This window comes from Triturus cristatus, chromosome 10 (genome assembly GCF_964204655.1).
Source record: "Triturus cristatus chromosome 10, aTriCri1.1, whole genome shotgun sequence".
In the NCBI taxonomy this organism is placed as follows: Eukaryota; Metazoa; Chordata; class Amphibia; order Caudata; family Salamandridae; genus Triturus; species Triturus cristatus.
Genome location: NC_140593.1, coordinates 241,109,828 through 241,129,435, shown reverse-complemented (window position 1 = coordinate 241,129,435; position 19,608 = coordinate 241,109,828). Strand labels below are relative to the sequence as shown.

General features: G+C 50.6%; 1 protein-coding gene across 5 annotated transcripts in view; it reads right to left on the bottom strand.

The window, feature by feature from the left end:
* The window catches only part of UMAD1 (UBAP1-MVB12-associated (UMA) domain containing 1), a 136,976-nt gene that overhangs the window by 4,417 nt on the left and 112,951 nt on the right, over positions 1-19,608 (bottom strand). For 4 of the 5 annotated variants that reach the window (XM_085630882.1, XM_085630885.1, XM_085630884.1 and 1 more), the window contains one exon: positions 4,672-4,754. The exons of the other annotated variant lie outside the window; for it this stretch is intronic. In XM_085630882.1, coding sequence (XP_085487008.1) covers positions 4,672-4,754 — 83 coding nt within the window. The remainder of the gene's footprint in view (positions 1-4,671; positions 4,755-19,608) is intronic. 5 annotated transcript variants of the gene reach the window in all.

The window sequence follows — 19,608 nt, the reverse complement described above, 5'->3', positions numbered from 1 at the left end:
CTGTGATAGTTGCTTTTCTATAAGGCATTAGTCAGCTGAGCACAAGGGCGGCTCCTCTGTTACAGCGGAAGAGCTTCGCCCCACTTAAATGCCCCAAAGCCCCAGAAATGAATATTTATTTATTACCATTTTATTTTTCATCGTCCTTTCCTGAAACAAGTGTCAGGGCGGGGCTTTCTGAGTGGCAGCAGGGATAAGTGGTGGGCAGTGGGCTGCCTGTGCACGGTTTAAAATGCGCAGGTCTCTTTGGTGGGCATATTACGACAGCCAGCCAGACAGGCACACTTTAAACCTCACAACCCAGCTGCTGAGAGCAACTGCAGGCCTCCAGTACGCTGGAGAGTGCAGCAAGGCCGCTCCCTCCAATCAGGGCACTGCTCTCATGCTGGTTAACAGTATGTGAGCAGCGCCAGAATTGGTCAAGGAAGTTTGCTGGTGCACGCACTGCAGTCGATGGAAGAAGAGGTCCAGAGCGGAGGACGAGATAGCAACTTACAAAAATGATAGGTATGTTTAGGTCACACAATCTTCAGAGCCTATAAAGAACAGTCTTATGAACAACAGCAATCCAGTTTTAAAACATACTTTGTATCAGAAAAGAGCAGATCTGCACAGACATACATTTTGCCTTTTCTTACAGCTTGGCTTGTCTTTGTCCCTTGATAAGCATTCATTTTTGTTTCTGCCTCTTTGAAGGCAAACCTATTTTCTGGTTTCCTATTTTTAGTGGTTTTTGATACATAATTATTTTCTATATAGAATGTACTAGTAAATAAATAAATGACCACAATGTAAAGCATTCACTACCAAGCTGCAACAGTTACAATTTTTCACGTGTGTCCCGTTTTACTCGCAAGCAGCACTTGCCGTCTACAAGTTTTTTTTGTGCAACTGGTCTATGGCTTGCTCTTTAATCAGCCCACTGGTTGATAGTTTTCTTTGAGTAACAAGTCTCATGCTTGTCTACAGGTAGGTTTCTTTGTGCAACCAGTTATCTTATGGCCATGCAATCAGCCTGCCGGTTGATTTTTTCCCAAGTGGAGCAACTCCCCCCCAATTCCATCCAGTCAGGCCTCCGATTGATATGATCCGTTCTTTGAGCATCCAGTCCTGTGTTTGTCTGTAAGCATTCCTCTGCTTGCTGCTCAACTGGTATTTAGCTTGCTGGACCCATTCATTCCACGTAAGTGTTCTTCTCATGTGGAGTTAAAAAACAAAAAAAGAAGGCAGCCTATGAGGACCATGAACAGAAGCTGCTTGTGCATTGCTGGCAGGGTTTCAGATTGCTTTTGTGTGACATTTTCATAATTTCAGTGTAATTATGAGTAACATTTCAACAACTATGAGTGACACTTTCTTGTGAGCAAATTCAAGCAATGAAGATGCGAGGGAAACATATAAATATCAGAAATTACACCCATTTGAGCAACGAGAAACTCTTAGAGGAGTCACATTGTAGGTCACAGACTGTATTATTTAAAAAATAAATTAGCTCATCAATGAAAATCATTAGCTGATTGAGCGGTCTGCCCTAGTCCTGGGAACCGGCCGCTACCTACCCAACCCTATTGGCGGCATCATCACACCAGCCGCAGCCTGTCACAGAGAGCTACACTAAAGGCTCTGCTGACAGACTGCTGTGTGATGCCTAGTTCTCAGCTGTAACAGGGCAGGCAGGCAGCAGCTCAGAAGAGGATCCTGACCATCACCGTGCGTACCGCTAAAGCAACTTTTGGTGAGCATAATTTAGCAACTTAGGCCTGGAGCTTGCCTCACTGTCCCATTTACTTTTTGCAAGGTGAGCCAAAGCCGATGGCAAATGGCGAGACGTGGCCGCAACAACTCATGGACTCCCATGGCAACATATAGCTGCATTCTGTCTCCGCTGCACAGTAAGGGTTGAAATCCATTACAGGCCTGAGGATCTACTTGGGTCCGGTCACGGGATTATTTTACCGCTGTGCGAGCACAGCAGTTGCACTGCCATAGCACCACTGTAGGTTCAAATCAGCTGCCAGTGGGGTCAGGTAAGGGGCGGTCGGTTATGTGGTCTCATCACCATTGCCGCGGAGCGAGCAGCGGCAAGCTGCACAGTGCTGCCATTGCCAGCAGCAGCCAAAACCTCGATGATCAGATTTGGAGGCTGCTGCAGAGGATTGGCCTGCCCGCTGGCCCCCGGAACCACAACGGTTGTTCCCACGTCCCCGGCCGCGCGAAAGGTGGGTAACTTGCAGCGGCCTGTGGTTCTGGGTGGGACGTAGCAGGGCACCCCTTTGGTAGCCACGAAAGGGGCGAAAAGAAGACTGCGCAGGCCGGGTGGAGAGGCCCAAGGACGTGAGTCCTTGAAAAGCTCTAGAGCGTGGTCTGCTTTGTCGCCAAAAAGTGGACGGCCATCAAAGGGTATGTCCATCACGGTGTTCTGGACATCCCCTGGAAAGCCAGTGGGCCTCATTCAGGCGCAGTGCGACAAGAAAGCTCTACTGACGTTAAAATAGTCCTGCCCAGAGAGTCGGCGGTGTCCAGACCACAACGTATCGTAAACTTCGCTGCATCCCTCCCGGCAGCAACAGCCCGGAAGAGCACTGCCCGGGCCTCCTCCAGACACTGAGGCAGCACTTGCGCCACCATATCCCACACTGAGTGGGAATAACGGCCCAAAAGACATGCGGTGTTTATGGACCGCAGTCCTAAGCTGGCGAAAGAGAAAAATGTCTTACCAAGGTGGTCCAGCTTCTTGGATTCCCTTTCCAGTGGAGCGGTAGTGAAGGCGCTCTTGGAAGTGGAGGCTTGGACTACCAAGCTCTCCTGGGTGGGATGTTTGGAGAGGAAAGTGGGGTCGCCCGGAGCCGGGTGGAGGAGTCGGGCAATCAATCTGTCCACAGCAACCCCCATGTTGGGCCTGGATCACTAGATCACATGCCCAAAAGGACGTCGGTGAGGGCCTCATTAAATGGCAGCAAGGGCTCCGAAGAGCTTGCAGCCGGTTGAAGCACCTCAGTCAGGAGGTTAGTCCTGACCACCACTGTAGGAAGCTCGAGGTTGAGAGCCTCGGCCGCCCTACGCAACACCACTTCGTATGCCTCTCTCTCTCTTCCCTAACCACGGTAGGAGGAGACAACATGCCAAGGTCAGGGGTGGTGTCCCAACCACTTGCAGCCCCCAGTTCCTCTATCCAGTCCTGTTCACTGTCCAACTGGTCAGTTAATGGGTCACCTGACCCCTCCCAGTCCTCCTCCTCCTCCTCATCCTCATCCTCATGGTTCCATTGCGGTTGAAAACGGAGCCCAGGAGTGAACAGGGGCATAAAAACCCCACCCAACGCAGGTCCGGCTCCGTGTCCACATCGGGATGGAGGTCGGGGTCGATGCCGGCCGGGGAGCTGACCAGCATCGAACACGGTAGTGGTGCCGTCGGAAGAGGTGCAACTAGGTCAACTGGCGCCGATCCGGATACAAACCTGGATCCAAGTGGGGCCTGCGGCGCCAGGGCCGGATCCGCCAGCAGCAAAGACCTAGGCCCCCCCAAGCGACGATTTCGAACCGGAATGGTGGTGGCTCCGCGACTGGTCCCTCGACCTCCCTCTCGACCGGGACCTCGAACGGCGCGGAGCTGACTGCCAGTGCTCAAGCAGCTTTCGGGATCGCTCCCGCAAAGTCTTGGGCGCCATCGACCGGCAGTCGGAGCACAAATAGTGGTCGTGGTCGCACTCCAGGCAAAAAAGACATATGCGGTGTGGATCCGCCACCGACATCACACGATGACAGGAACCACAGGCCTTGAAACCGGGCATCCCTCATGCACCTTCAGAGTCGATGACTCCAAAAAAGAAGTCGACAAAAGTTGAGAAAAATTTAGTCAAAAAATAACGGAGGTTCCGCTCTTACTGGATCTGCGCTGGCTGGCGCGGAAAAAGAAAGAACGGACGTCAGCGCGCGAGGGCGGTGTCTAAGTAGCTGCCGCGACGTCATACCGACGACCATGACACCGACGATGGACGTGGAGCCGACCGACGCCACCTTCAGACGCGCAGAGGTACTGCTGACGCAAAAACCTTCCGGATCCAGTCTGACACCTGTGGGTAATTCTAATGTAAGGAATCTATAACTAACGTGTTTCTTTCAGATATGAAGAACTGATCTATATACATGGCTTGACTGTAGAGTTTAGGTAGCACACGTTTCTTAGACAATTATGTAAATCGTGTGGACCTTGTATCCACAAGTCAGATGAATACAGAAATAGGTACTATGTCAAAAATATAAAGTTTGTCAAGGTGACTTTCTTTACCAACGGTATATTGGGTAGAATATGAACATTTGCGAACCTGAAAAAGCTCAAGATGTATTTGGTGATTTGGAGGGAAGACATCACTTGATAGCAATCGAACTATACAGAATAGCATTATTAAAGTTACAGTACTACTGTAATTAAGATATCATGTGCAGGGTTCATTCCTTTCGCATACTAAAGGCTTTGAAAACTTTACAATTGTCTCTAGTATGAGAATTTTCTAACAGGCAGCTGATTACAATATGAAATGCTGCAAATGAAGTGGTCTTGATTTCAAGAAATATAATAAAAATTACATCTGCATCTGTGTTACCAGCTACAAAAAAAATACAAGTCCTTCAGTTCTACCTTGGCACTAAACTGAAGAACACATTGCTCTACCTGTGAAGTGTTGGGTGTAGTTCCTTTCTCTGGAAATGAAGGTATTTCTGCTGCTTCTTTTCTTTTTTCATTTACGGTTTCCCCTAAATAAAATAAACACTTATATTTAATGCTGAGTAATATAACTAAATAATTACTTGCATGTTTCCAGAAAAAGGTTTTCCTAATTATTTCTGAATGTACAAATTACATACACACATGTATTCTTGAAACCCCCACCTTTATTTCGATCAACCTAATTTGGCTTATTTGAGAACAAATAACCACAGGTAAAGAACAATACTGAATTTGCATAAGTCAGGGTTGCCAGTCGATACATCCCCTCCCAAAAAATGTATCCTATATATTTTTTGTAAACCTGGTAGTCACTCTGGGATAAAACACACAACCAACTTGAAGTTTGACCCACGACACTTAAACAAGACCTTGGTGTTGTTAGATACAGCCTATTGGTGCTATGCCTTAACAACAGGTCTCATCCTGGGCCCTACAAACTAGGATAAGCTTGACCATATTCCAGGGAGAACTTGTGGTCTTAAGATAAAAAATGCCTCGAAACAGAAAGCTATCCCTTTATCAGTAGTGTTCCTGGTATGATAAAAATTAAATTACAGGTACGTGTCTATGGAGATAATGGTCTTACACCCAATGTATCAGTCAACAAGTTTCAGCCCTAAATTGGGATGGTCTTAGCATCCAGGGCTTTCGTCAGGACTAAGTTGTTTTGACCCAGAACAAAGTTAGTTGTGTCAAAAAACACCTACGTTCCGTCAGGACAACACAAAACATGCGACACATATACGGCATGTAAAGGGACAATAGAGCCCTTGTTTGGATTGGGTTTTCCTCTTGGGTCCCTCTACTGTAAAGTCGCTAGGCTAAGTAGGAGGAGTGTGGGACATTGAGACTCTTGCTTGTATTCGAGTTTGTAGGATCCCTCCAGAGGTGGTTGCACTATGTCCCTGAATCCATTTCAGGCCCAGTAAAGGGTAGGCTTGCAGAGGACCCTGAAGCAGGGGAGCCCCTTTTGTCATCTGTAGACTGGTCCTGTTGTGGGGGACCCCGAAGAAGGCAATACAGACTCTTGCTGGACACACTATCACCCTGCAAGTGGCAAAAAAGCCTAGGTTGGTGGAAATTCCATGCAACAAGAGTGGTCTGCCATGCAGGACATGCGAGTAAGGGGGCTGCTGCCAGAGAGAACCCAGTTAATGGCCACCTCGTGTGGATAAGAGGTTTGGTGCAGGTCCCTACAGCTCAGCTGGTGGTAAGGAGAAGAAAATAACAATGTGAACCACAGGTGGGGCCCGTAGACCAAAGTTAGCCATGAGTACTAATATAGAGAGCACTGTCCAACAAAGTGTCATTTAAAGAAAGTGAATAATAATTATAGTGAGATAGTCAATATATCATGATATGCAGTGAGTAAACTATTTTTTATATATTATAAACACAGAGGAACTTTAAATCAGTCAACAAAAAATCTATTACTGTCAGAAGGTGCTTATGATCAGAATTAGCTGTCCATTGTGATCAAACTGAAGAGTGGTGAAAGACTATATATCTAAGATAATTTAATACAATGGTTGCATCTATAAAGTCCATATAATTCAATACACTGAACTGTGCATTAAATTATATGTTTTTGTGGCCACGTATGTCGACACTTCGCCCCTCAAGCAGTTTACGGGGTCATCATCAGGACAAAAGTAGACTAACAACAAGCAGGAGTGTATGTTATTTAGTTGCAAGCAGGAGTGTATGTTATTTAGTTGCAATGAGTACTAACTACAAAGGCGATGCAGGGTAATCTCTGTGTCGGGGCGCACTGGAAACACTTAGCTCTATGTTTTAGAAAACAGTATGGACTAGATCTAAAGAAATGTGTCTTTCACTTGGCAATATAGTGGTTACTCCAGCAGGTAACGTGCTTTGTCATTGAAAGTGCCAGCTGGAGACTGAAGGGAAATAGCAAACAATACAACTTATACTGAATGTGTGCATTTTTTAACACGCTTTACCAGATTCTCCCTGAAACACACATGAACACATACTTATCACTCTTTGATAAATGCTGATCAGAAGGCGCAGAATTGTAGCCCCACCTGGGGAGTTTATGTTCAATGAAATTGTGAAATTTGAACAGAAAACTAATTGCGCCCCACGCCATCGCCTCCATGGACTACATACTCATCGGAGACCTCAACTTCCACCTCAATAACCTCAGCGACCCCAACTTTGCCACCCTCCTGGACAACCTCGCCAACCTCAGACTGAAACAGCTTGTCATCACCCTCGCCCACACGGCAGGACACACTCTTGACCCCATCTTCGCAGTAGGCAACAACATCCACTTCAGCCACAACACGCAACCACCCCTGGACGGACCACCACTGCGAACACTTCTCTTTCGACAAAACCACTGCCCCCACACCTACACCACGCCCTCCGTGAAAGAACTTGCGCAAGGTCACGAGGAGCATCTCAACTCCATCCTCATCCACGATCCCCCCCCACCTTGACCGACACCACCTCCGCAGCCAAAGAATTTCACAGATGGATCACAAACTGCGCAGACAAGCTCGCCCCCCCCTCCGTAACCTCGACAGACCGCGCCCCAGGAAGGGCACCTGGTTCACCGCTGACCTCCAAAAATCCAGACGCACCTACAGACGTCTCGAGAAGCTATGGAGAGACAGCAAAACTTTGGAAGGCCCTACAACCTACAAGAACGCCATCACCACCAACTCATCAGATCCACCATCAAAGGACCTTCACCCAAACAAAATCCATGCCAACGCCAGCAACTCTTCAGCATCATTCAGGAATTCATCAAGCCCCCCCCAGCAAAGTCATGAATGTCACACCCTCCTAGTACCTTTGCAACCAACTTGGCTCCTACTTCCACCTGAAAATAAGATCCCTCTACAACAACTTCAACTCCGGACAGCGAACCCATTCCTCCACCCAGCAACGACAGCCAGCCTACCATCTTCTCCTGGACCCCAGTCACCACCAAAGACACCACATTGACCATGAAAGGCATTCACTCAGGAGCCCCCCACGGACGCCTGCCCTCCGTACATCCTCCACAGAGCTGCCGTCGCCACAGCACCTGAACTACGACGCACCACCAACACTAGCTTTGAAGCAGGCACATTCCCCGATGACTGGAAAAGAGCAGAAGTCAAGCCTCTCCTCAAGAAGCCCTCAGCAGATCAAACGGACCTCAAGAACTATCGACCCATCGCCTCTCTTTCACGACCAAAGTCACCGAGATGATAGTCACTGCCGAACTAACAAACTTCATCGAAGAGAAGTCCATCCTCTACCCCTCCCAATCCAGGTTCCGCAGCACCCACAGCACTGAGACCGCTCTACTCGCCACCACAGACTCCATCCCCATCCTCCTTGACCAAGGCCACACCGCGGCCCTGATCCTGCTTGACCTCTCTGCAGCCTTCAACACCGTCTCCCACCGCACTCTCACCGCCAGACTCCACATCAATGGCATACAGGGAGCTGCCCTCGACTGGCTCCGCTCCTTCCTCACCGGCAGAACCCAAAGAATCAGATTCATGCCCTACCTCTCCGAACCCACAGAGACTAACTGCGGAGTGCTCCACGGATTGTCGCTCAGCACCAAGCTCTTCAACATCCACATGCCCCCCCCCCCTTGCCGCCATCGTCAGACAGCATGGACCCAGAATAGTATCCTACATCGACGACACCTAGCTCATCCTCTCCCTCACCAAGGATCCCCACACCACCAGACTCAGCTTCCAGGGAGGAATGAAGGATGTTGCATCCTGGATGAGCGGGCAGCTGCCTGAAGCTCAACTCGAAGAAGACAGAAGTCCTCGTCCTCGGATCCTCCTCCTCTGCATGGGGCAACACTTGGTGGCCCACCGCCCTCGGCAGCCTCCTCATCCCCATGGACCACCGCCCGGAACCTCGGCATCATACTCGAGTCCTCCCTCACCATGACCCGACGGATCAATGCCGTCGCCTCCACCTGCTTCAACACCCTCTGTATCCTTTTGCAAGACCTTCAAATGGACCCTCTCCGAATCTAGAAAGACTGTCACCCACGCACTCATACCCAGCAGACTGGACTATGGAACCACCCTCTATGCTGGAATCAACAAACTCCTGCTCCGCAAGCTCCAGACCATACAGAACATCTCAGCCAGACTCGTCCTCTGAATCCCTCGACATGCACACATAACCCAACACCTGCAAGACCTCCACTGGCTTCCCGTCGAGAAGAGAGTAACCTTAAAGATGCTCACCAACGCCTACAAATGCCTCCACAACACCGGACCCCAATATCTCAACGAAAGAATCTCCTTCCATGTACCCAAGAGAAACCTCCGATGCGCCGACCTCACCCTCGTCAAAATCCCACGCATCCGCAGAGTCAGGATGGGTGGAATAGCCTCCTCCTACATCGCGGCAAAGACCAGGAACGAGCTCCCTATCAACATCAGACAAACTGCACACCTTCAGGAAGAGCTTCAAGACCTGGCTCTTCGGCTGACCCAGAGCTGCACCCCCCCCCCCCCCCCCCCCCCAGCACCTTGAGACCCTCATGGGTGAGTAGTGCGCTTCACAATTCCCTGATTGATTGATTGATTGATTGATAGGTACAGTACAGTTGGCCTGTTAGGTGAAACTGGGGGATGGTTGCTAATTTTCACATGCTTTTGGACATTAAAAGTTAATGGCCCTTATCTTTATCATACACCCTCACCTACTGCTTAGGCCCATGACTTTGGATGGGGAATTAACAGCGATTAATGCAAACTGAGTTTAAAACCCATGTTATGAACTTTTCCATTAGTACCACTGAACAAGGGGCAATATAACGCTCCTTTCCTCCATCAGGCCCTTATTATTTAGCATTTGGTTCGCCCAAGCTCCATACAACGTCTATCTCTGGGCATCTGCATCACATCTCTACATCATCTTTTGCTAGTTCGCTTGAAGTCCACGGCATTGGATGCTTCTGATCTTTAGCAGTTCTTCGATTTGGCTATCAGCACCTCTAAGGCAACAGGGTCTTTTATAAAATGTCTACCAACTATTCATGGTGGTCTCATCAGAATTTTAAAGGAATGCCTTTATCCCACTCTCATAGGCTTTGAGCATAGCGTACTACATTGCTATTGTGGCTATAAGGCTATCGTCCAACTTGCAACATCTGCCTTCTATGGTTTAATGAAGGGTGCTGCGGTCTTTTAATGCATCGCTGACCTTCATTTCGCAAGTATAAGCATTAAATCTGCCAACTTACTTTTGCCGCAGTGTGGGAACGCCCCCAGTTACCAGTGTGATAGTAACCAAGGTTTCTAAGGCCCCGTTTTAACATTTGCCTGCATTTGATGGAAAATATCTATGGCAGCACCCTCAACCCAATCCAAATATTCCTTTTAATCTCACTGGTGTGAGATATACTTTGTGTAAAATGTTACACTGAATTATTTTAAATTATGTTTCTGGACACTTTGGCTACATGTTCGAATGAGTAATTCCATGCTTTGTCACCTATTGCCTTATCTAGTGCTTCTTCCCAGCCTGTCCTTAACCCGGTGAGGGATGGACTCAAAACCTTTAGTATTAATTCAGACCAAGCTAACTAATATTAATGCCCTAACCAGTGGGCAATATTGCTTTGCTAATTAAGTGATTTGATGTAGTTGAAAGTCGATAAGTCAGATCTATAAAAACACAAGAGATAAATAATAGTTATACCTCAGAGAAGTTCCACATACTTAGTACCTAGAGTTCAGGTATGAATTTTGGTTCACAGAGAGAGGCTGTGATACTAAATTTGGTGTGAACATATGCTATGCTGAGACCTATCTGGTGGGTCTCAAATGTTTAAGAATTAGCTAAATTTCAAGATGAGGAGGAGGAGCCTAGTGCTTGACCAAGATGGCCGCGTGAGCTTAGAGCTCCCGAGACCCTCGCGCCCTCCGTCGACTATCCTGTCTCTAATCCTGATGGTATGCATGGCACCGTGTTGCTGAGTTGTCAGGGAGGCGATTGATGCTACCCGCGGTCGGATCGCCCATCGGGAACCGGACCTACGACTGGCGGAAGATTGCGGCCTAACCCCCGGGGATGCCAGGGGCTAGCGTTGGCAGGATGCCCGACTCCTAGTTGATCAACAACGGCCTAGCGAGGTGTGAACTGTCGGACGGAGGTCCTCGCACTTTCACTTTCGATTTCGTTCCCTTTGTCTGCCCGGACACTGTAGAGCTCTGGGTGGCTTTATTACCCCAAGGACGCTCGGCGGGCTGCTCACTCCTTATCCCTCTCTCTGAGAGGGAACAGTCTTAACTGCACTGGACTGCCCGGAGTCCATTATGTCGGGCAAAGCAGAAGGGGATCGGCTGAAGACTAAGTCCACCAGGCGGGGAACGTATTCCCAAGTCAATAGTATGGACCGCTACGCCCTCCTGAAAGCATCGCCGAGTGGATCGAGCCAGGCGCCGGATGCCCAGAAGGAGGACTCGCCTGGGACACCGGAGCTCTCCCTACAGGATGTCATGGGCGCGCTCGACGGGATGCAGACCTCGATGGGGAGACAGTTCGAGGCCCTGGCGCATAAGGTGGATGCCATCCTGGTAGATGTCAATCTGATCCGCTCGGACCTGGGCAAGACGAACGAGCGCGTTAAGAACCTGGACCACAAGACCACGGGCCTCACTGATGATGTTGCGGATCTGCAGACCGAGGTTCGGAAGCTGAGGGCCGAGAGTGACCTCGCCGCCCGCCGGCTGGAGGACTTCGAGAGCCGGGCCAGGCGCAACAATGTGCGCGTCATCGGGGTCCCGGAGTCCTCGGATGAGGCTTCGGCGGACCTGCTTGTGGAGGATTTGGTCCTCAATCATCTGAAGCCTAAGGGCCTTGGAAAGTTTTTTGCGGTGGAAAGGGCCCATAGGGTGCCGGGCGGGCGGCCTAAGGCGGGTGGCCCGCCGCGGCCGATTGTCGCCCGGCTCTTTCATTTTCGAGATCGGGACGCTATCCTGCAAGCTTCGAGGGTGACGGGCCCAGTCCCCTTCCAGAATGCGTCGGTGAATTTTTATCCGGACTTCACCCAGCAGGTGCAGAGACAGAGACAGAGCTTCCTGGGGGTGAAGCGGAGACTTCGGGAACTGGATCTGAAGTATGCCATGCTTTTCCCTGCCAGACTACGGGTGGTGCATGAAGATCGGACATTCTTTTTTGACTCTCCTGTTATGGCCGACGAATGGCTGGACGCTTTGCCCCGGCGACGGACGGGGGATGACACAGCCGAGCATGGAGACAGTGGCCGGGATGGACAGGGCTGAGATCTCAGAGCCGGCCTGACTTGATTTGACCATACTTGAAGATTCGAACAGAGTGCAGTAACTGTGGAGGGTTGCGGGAGGACGAGGGGTGCTCTTTTCCTCCCTTAGGGTACTTTTTGTAGATTTTTTGTTTTTGTAGGGCAACAGGCACACTGCAAGTTGGGGGGGCTTTGTAAGCTGCAGCAGGGGTGCAGGGTGGGGGGAGTTTTGGGGATTTTGAGTTTGTTGTTGGGGGGTTTATTTCTGCAAGGCATGATGATTATCCCCAGGGCTGTTCCATGGTGGCTCCTCGGGTGTGGGGTGGGCCTCTTTCCGTTTGAGGATGGGGGGTAGGGGCTTAAGTGTTATAAGCTGGAATGTTAATGGTTTGGGGGATCGCATCAAGAGGGGGATTGTTTTGCAATTTTTGAAACGCTCAATGCCAGATGTTGTCCTGCTGCAGGAGACGCATCTCATAGGTAATATGTGCTATGCCTTGAATAGGAAGGGGTATAAATTCATTGCACACTCGGGATTCTCTTCTGGGTCCAGGGGTGCGGGCATCCTTGTTAGAGCATCGTTGCCTTTTGAGGTGGACTCCACCATTGTTGACGATAGGGGGAGGTTTGTGGCGGTGGCGGGGCGGTGGGAAGGAAGGACTTTGGTTTTGGTTTCGGTTTATGTCCCGCCGGCCCTGCAGGCCTCCACACTTGCTGAACTGGGCAGGGCTTTGCTGACTCTCCCGGGGGGAATGCTGGTAGTGGGAGGGGATTTCAACGCTGTGGGCTCCGGACTGTTGGATAGATACCCGCCCAGGGACACAGGGGGGGCTCAGAAATGGCTTCCAGACTTCCTGGACACGTTTGGTCTGATAGACTGCTGGAGGCTCCGGCACCCCACACAGAGTCAATACACGTTTCACTCCGGGGCGCATGGTAGCCTCTCCAGGATTGATTACCTGCTCACTCTGGCCGCACATGCCTCGTTGATATCCGAGGCGAGGCACATGGCACGCGGTATCTCTGACCACTCGCCAGTGTGGATCCGGCTGGATCTAGGTCGGGAGGGAGGGTGGCCCCCATCAACCCATGGTATTTCCGAGACCCCAAGATGCGCAGCGCCCTGGTAAAGAAGGTGGATAATTACTTTAAGGACAATCTGGGAACCGTGGACTCGGCGGTGTCGCTGTGGGAAGCCTTTAAGACCGTGCTTCGGGGGGAAGCCCTCTCCTTGGTGGTGGCTGCCAAGAATCGGAGGGATGGCGAGGTGCGGCAAGTGGAGGAGGAGATCGCGGCCCTTGAGGAGGCTATGGAGGAGGAGGTTACAGAGTCCTCACTGCATGAGCTTTGCTTGAAGCAGGCGGAGTATAGGGACCTGGTTACGAACGCCGCTAAGACCCTCAGTAGGGAACAACAGGGCCGCCTGTATGACGTTGGTGATAAGGCAGGGAAACTCCTGGCGTGGTTGGACAGGAAAGAACGGGTCAATAGAGTGGTGCCAGAGTTGACGGGAGAGCGGGGAGAGGCGATTGTGGAACCTGAGGGGATTGTGAAGTGTTTCGCCGAGTATTTTCGTAGGGTTTATTCCTCTGTGTCGGACAGGCCGCCCGAGGACTCGTCTGAGCTCCTCCGTGATATCGAGTTGCCCTGCCTCTCTGACATAGATAGGGATGATTTGGATGGTGACATAACGGTTGACGAGGTGGCGGGGGCGATTCGCGCGTTAAACTCGGGTAAGGCCTCTGGATCGAATGGACTGCCGATCGACCTGTATAAACTGTTCCCGGATAGGGTCGCCCCTCACCTGCGCGCCATGTTTTTGGAGGCGCGGGGGGATGGGATCCTTCCGTTGGATCAGCGGCTGGCGTCGATCGTGGTAATACATAAAGAGGGTAAACCCCGAGATAGGTGCGCCTCCTATCGGCCCATTTCACTCCTCAACGCTGAGCCGAAAATTCTGGCCAAACTCCTGGCTACCCGTTTGAGTAGGGTGCTTGGCGATTTGGTCCACCCGGATCAATCTGGCCTCATCCCGCACCGAAACACAGCATTAAACCTTAGGCGTCTTCATGGCGTCATCGCCAGGGCGGGCACGCTGCGTGAACCGGCTATTGTGGCATCTCTTGATGCCACGATGGCCTTTGACACGGTGGAGTGGGCATACTTATGGGCCGTGCTGGCCAAGTTTGGTTTCGGTCGCGGTTTTGTGAGTTGGGTTCGGTTGCTGTACGAGGGGCCACTAGCGAATGTTGTGGTGAATGGACGGGCATCTACTCCGTTTCAGCTTGGTAGGGGTACTCGGCAGGGTTGCCCCCTGTCGTCTCTGTTGTTCGCCCTCGCCCTTGAACCGTTGGCTGCGTGGATACGTTGGCACCCGGATATACTGGGCCTTCGGTGGTCGCCTGATCACGAGGACCGTATTTCGCTTTATGCCGATGATATCCTACTGTATCTTGCCTCACCTAAGAAGTCACTTATAGTGGTCTGTGACGTACTCGCATCGTTCGGTAGGAACTCGGGGCTTGTGATTAATTGGGGCAAATCGTACTTGTACGTTCTTAGTGGAGAGGTCCCACCGATCCCTAGAACATGTTCGATACAGGTTGCCCAGCAGGGTTTCGTGTATTTGGGGATTTTTATATCCATGGATCCTGCTGTGCGCTATGAGAGGAATCTGCTCCCCCCCATGGCGCGCTTGAGGCGAGATGTTGAAGGTTGGCGGAGGCTGCCGCTCTCCCTTGTTGGGCGTGCGGCCCTGTTCAAAATGATGTCTCTTCCCCGCTTCCTCTATGCCCTCCAGAACACCTTGGACTGGGTACCGGCCAAATACTTTCGGGAGGTCGAAGGCCTACAACGGACGTTGCTGTGGGATGGGCGGCCGCGAATAGCTATTTCAAAGTTGACGCTCCCGTGGTACGATGAGGGCATTGCGCTCCCAGACATCCGACGGTACTATTGGGCCACGCAGCTGAGCGCGATCAACCATGGGTTTTATGGCCCTGCCCTCAGCCCTGGGTATGCCCTGGATAGGTGGCTGCTTCGTGGCGGCAACTACTACAGGGCGTTGTATTCGCGGTCCTTAGACTCGTCCCTCACGGGGCCCACAGGTGTGGCGGTGCGTGTATGGAAGATGGCGACTGATTCGTTGGGCTGGAAGGATAGGCTCACCCTCGCTACCCCATTGTTTGAATCGGAGAGATTGGGAAGACTCTGGCATACGAAGGGCTTTGATAAGTGGGACCTGATAGGTATATCCAAGGTGGGAGATGTGCTGCATAAGGGGAGGGTGAAGTCCTTCGAGGAGTTGCAGACTGAGTATGAGCTAGGGCCCTCAGAGTATTTCAGGTATATCCAGCTGCGTCACGCCCTCCGATCAGTCCTCGTGGAGGGTGAGAAGGTGCCGGAGTCCTCTCCCCTTGAGGACCGAGTCCTTGATGGTCCTATGCCCGAGAGCACGATCTCGCTCATATATAAGAAGTTGATTAACGTCCGGGCAGATATGCTTTTGGGGCTGAGAGAACAGTGGACTAGGGATGGCCTTGAGTTGGATAATGAGGACTGGCAGTCAGCGGTTTCTTCTCCTAAGGAGGTTGCGATCCCGTCGCGTCTGAGGCTGGTGCAGCTTAAAATACTGCACCGGGTGTATGTGACGGGGCCAAGGCTGGTCCACATGGGATTCTCGGAGGACGGCCTGTGCAGAAGGGGATGTGGTATGGTGGGTACTTTCCTGCACATCATTTGGGAATGTGGTGTCATTGTGGAGTTCTGGAGGAGAGTCCATGCAGTTATGGGGGAGGTGACGGGCACTGCGGTACAGCCGGAGGCGCGGTGTTGCCTCCTGAACGTCTGGGGGCCCACTGACCTCGATGAGGCGCAGACCCAATGGGTGACTCTGGGTAACATGGTAGCTAAAAGGGATATCGCGCGATTGTGGGGCTCCTCGGGACCCCCTACACTGACCGCGTGGAAGGAGAACATGGACTGGAGCATGTTTAGGGAGAAGACGGTCTACTGCTCTAGAGGTCGCCCCCGGAAGTGGCACGCCATCTGGGGGCGGTGGAACCAATACAGGGGGGGAATATGTCTTGCCCCGGATCTGGAACCTCCTGAGGAACGGCTTTCCCCCTGACCTACTTTCCAGCACAGTTTGGTTTTAGGAACCGTTTTGGGCCTCTGCTGTCCCCCTTCTTCCTCCGTACACAGTCTTGTAACTAGTAGATGAGTGGGGTCCGGCCTCCCCTGGGGGCTTTCGCCATGGGCTTTCAATGTTCTGCCTTGCTGGGGTTTGTTGTGAGTTTTTTCTGTGTTTATTTAAAATTGGACCTTTGCATTACTCTTTGAACTGTATTGGGGACACATCACTGTATCTAACTCTCAATGCTGCCGAACCTTCGGGCTGTCGGCTGAATAGCTGTGTCCTGAATTTTGAAATAAAGGTTTTCAAAAAAATTGCCAAATTATATACACTTTGCTGGTTTTAGTCCACACAGAAAATTTGTTTAGAATACTTAGTAGTCTAGTGCCCAGAATGTTAAACATAGTGTGACTGACATAAGGCAGGAGACAGTCTGGATATGATTAAATGCTGCTGAATGGATTTTTGAATTTTACATTAAGAATAGGTTTATTTTTTCTGAAATCATATGTTTTTTTTTTGGTTTTTGCATGCATCTTTCCACATTGAACTTCAACGGTTATACAGGGTAATCATTTTAGCACATCATCATGATTCATTAGTTTGGCCTGCAGTGGGGGGTACATTAATCATGTGGCCATTAGATCCTCCTGATATGGTTAATGAGACATATCTCCCACAGGTGTGTTCTGATGGGCCCGCATGTATATCGTCGCAGTAGTGCCTATGTGTCCCAAGTTGTCCAGGGTCAACGCTGTCTCCCCTGTTCCGTCTATGCAGCGTTCCCCTCACACCCAATATGATCGTCTGTGTCATGTAACTAGTACATCGGTGTTTGAACTGCCGATGGGATCAACTGCCAACTTCGGGGCGGCTTGGGAAAGATCGTAGGGAGGGGGGAATAACTGAAACGGGAAAGAAGGGGAGATAATGAGCGAAAGCTTCCGTGGTGAACTGTGCATGGACGGGATGCCTGTGCGTCTGACGTGTTCTGAGGTGAGCTAGGGGGCGGGCGGGGGGGGGGGGGGGCGGCGGGTCCACAGACGGGCGCGCTGTGTGAGTCGGGGCCCACACTCACCTCTCATGCCTGGGTGCTCTATCTGTCTAGCGAGCCGCCTGTGCCTACCATCGGTCCCGAGTGATTGGGTGTCCTGTGTGTCTCCCTCTGCACATTTCTGTTTAAAGCGTATGAGGAGTTGTGCCCATTCCATAGATTTCGGGTGTTTGCGGGCGCCCCTCACCTCTTCCTCTCGCAGCAGCTCTTCCTCTGCCGCACCCCATTTGAGCAACGCACCCGTCCAGGCTGGTCCCGAAGGTCCCGCTGGAGCCCTCCAATGCATCGCAATGTTCCTCTTCGCGAGGAGAATGGCCAATGACGCGAACTTCCATTGTACTTTTTCGGTTTTCATTCTCGGGGATATCCCCAGCGCGCATCCCTCCCACGTGGAGGCAGCCGGGAGATTGGTTGTCGATCGAATGGTTTGGTGCACCCTATCTCAGTATCGTTGTATGGATGGACAGGTCCAGAACATGTGTTTAAAGTCGGCTTCTATTAATTGACAGTGGGGGCATTCGAACTGCGTATCGGGGTAGAACCGGTGGAGCTTGTCCGGGGTGAGGTATGCCCGATGCAGGATATTGAGTTGAATATTTTTGAATCGCGCGTTCCTGGGTACCTTTTTTGGGAATTCCAGAGCTTTGCGCCACTCTGCGTCATGGAACACTCGGCCTGCGTCGTCTTCCCACGCTCCTCGGAGCCTGTCCAGGGAGACGTCCGTCAACTCCCGGATCGCCTTATAATGCCATGTGATTAGGTGCATACCTTCCCTCATTCGCAACACCGTGTGCAACACTGGATGCGTCGGGGGTTCCCCATCCCGTAGTTTCCAGAAGCGGCTACCACTTTCCAATATTTGCCTGTGTCGTAGGAACTGTCCCTGGGGGAGGTCATGCCACTCCACCAGCTGGGCGTATGTCCTCAATTGTCCCTCCTGGAACAACGCCTCCACCTCTGTGATGTCATGGTCAGTCCATACTCGGAGGGCTCCCGCGGTGTAGTACCCACTCCGCCGGGGGAATCCCACCAGGGGAAGTAGGGGGGAATATAGTGGTTGGCCCCTAGACATGCGGTGTATCCGCATCATTCATCTGCGGGCTATGACGACCTGCAGCGGGTGTGTGCGTGCCGGTTTAGTACCCGGCAAAAGCATTTGTCGGATCGCGGGAAGAGGCAGTCTGCCTCTCTCGGTGGTCGTCTCCTCCACATGCCTCTCCGCCGTCCAATGGGACAACCACTGGAGCTGCGCCGCGAGGAAGTAGGACTCAAAGGACGGTGCTCCCAGGCCTCCGCCTGTTGGGGGTAGATAGAGTGTGCGCAACGCCACTCTATGTCGACCACCTCCCCAGATCAGGGTTGCTAACAGCGTGTCCAACTCCCGGAAGAAGGAGCGCGGCGGGATTATAGGGAGGTTTGCAAAGTAATAAAGCATTCTCTGCACCATGATCATTTTTGCAATGTTCTGAAATCATATGTTAAACCAAAAATTGTTCAGCAGGGTTTTGCTAATACATATGCACAGTAGGTACTTTATGTAATGGCTGTATTATATACAGTGGTGGCAACAGTATCATAAGTATTAGTATTAAAGAGTTTAGAACGCTTTATGAGAACATCTACTCAGGTTATTTTTCAGTTAGGGCCATGCTTTTAAATGGGCATTAGTGATATCCTGTAATCAAACTTGAGACATGTGAGCTATAAAATCTTTATCTGGATTGGCTAAATGATGTACACCTGAGGGCTTTCGGAAAAAAATCGCATGCGTTTAAAATAATGAAAATTAGCTAGAATCTCGCTCTGGACATTGAAAAAAAAAATTAGCATTCATGGATTAGCCTATGGGATGACTGAGTCAACTTGTGACCAAGAAGACGCAGAGCTAAATATAAAGCAAGACCATACGATAACTTACTTTTTCTTTCACCTTTTGGAGCGAAGCCAGTAAATGAAACCCAGAGGCTCAGCGCTTATCACATATAGGGCCAATTGATTTGTTTCATCTTGTTTATTAATGTGTGATTTATTTTGGGATATGGAAAAAGTTTGTATAGGTTTGTGATACTTTTTGTTATTACTCTCTGTTCTTAAATATTGAGCAATGTTATGTTAGTATGATAAAATGTTATAATTGATTTACAGGTCATGTTTATTAAATAGAATGGATCTTGGGTGAAAAGTAAAAATACAGAAAGAAACACAACCCCCAACTGTTTTGGTTTTTGATTGTATATAGAAGTCTATGGTGGTTGCAGGTAAGGGCCCAACCCCCTATTGTTGTTTTTCAACTTTTAGAAAGTAGTCATTTTCATGTTTAACCATTCTATGTGCCTCTGCCTGTTTGTGTATTGACTGTCTGGTTTTGGCGTGACAGGGTCTCGTGAAGTGCTTTCAGTGTATACCGCCACTGTGGTGGTTGAGGTGTAC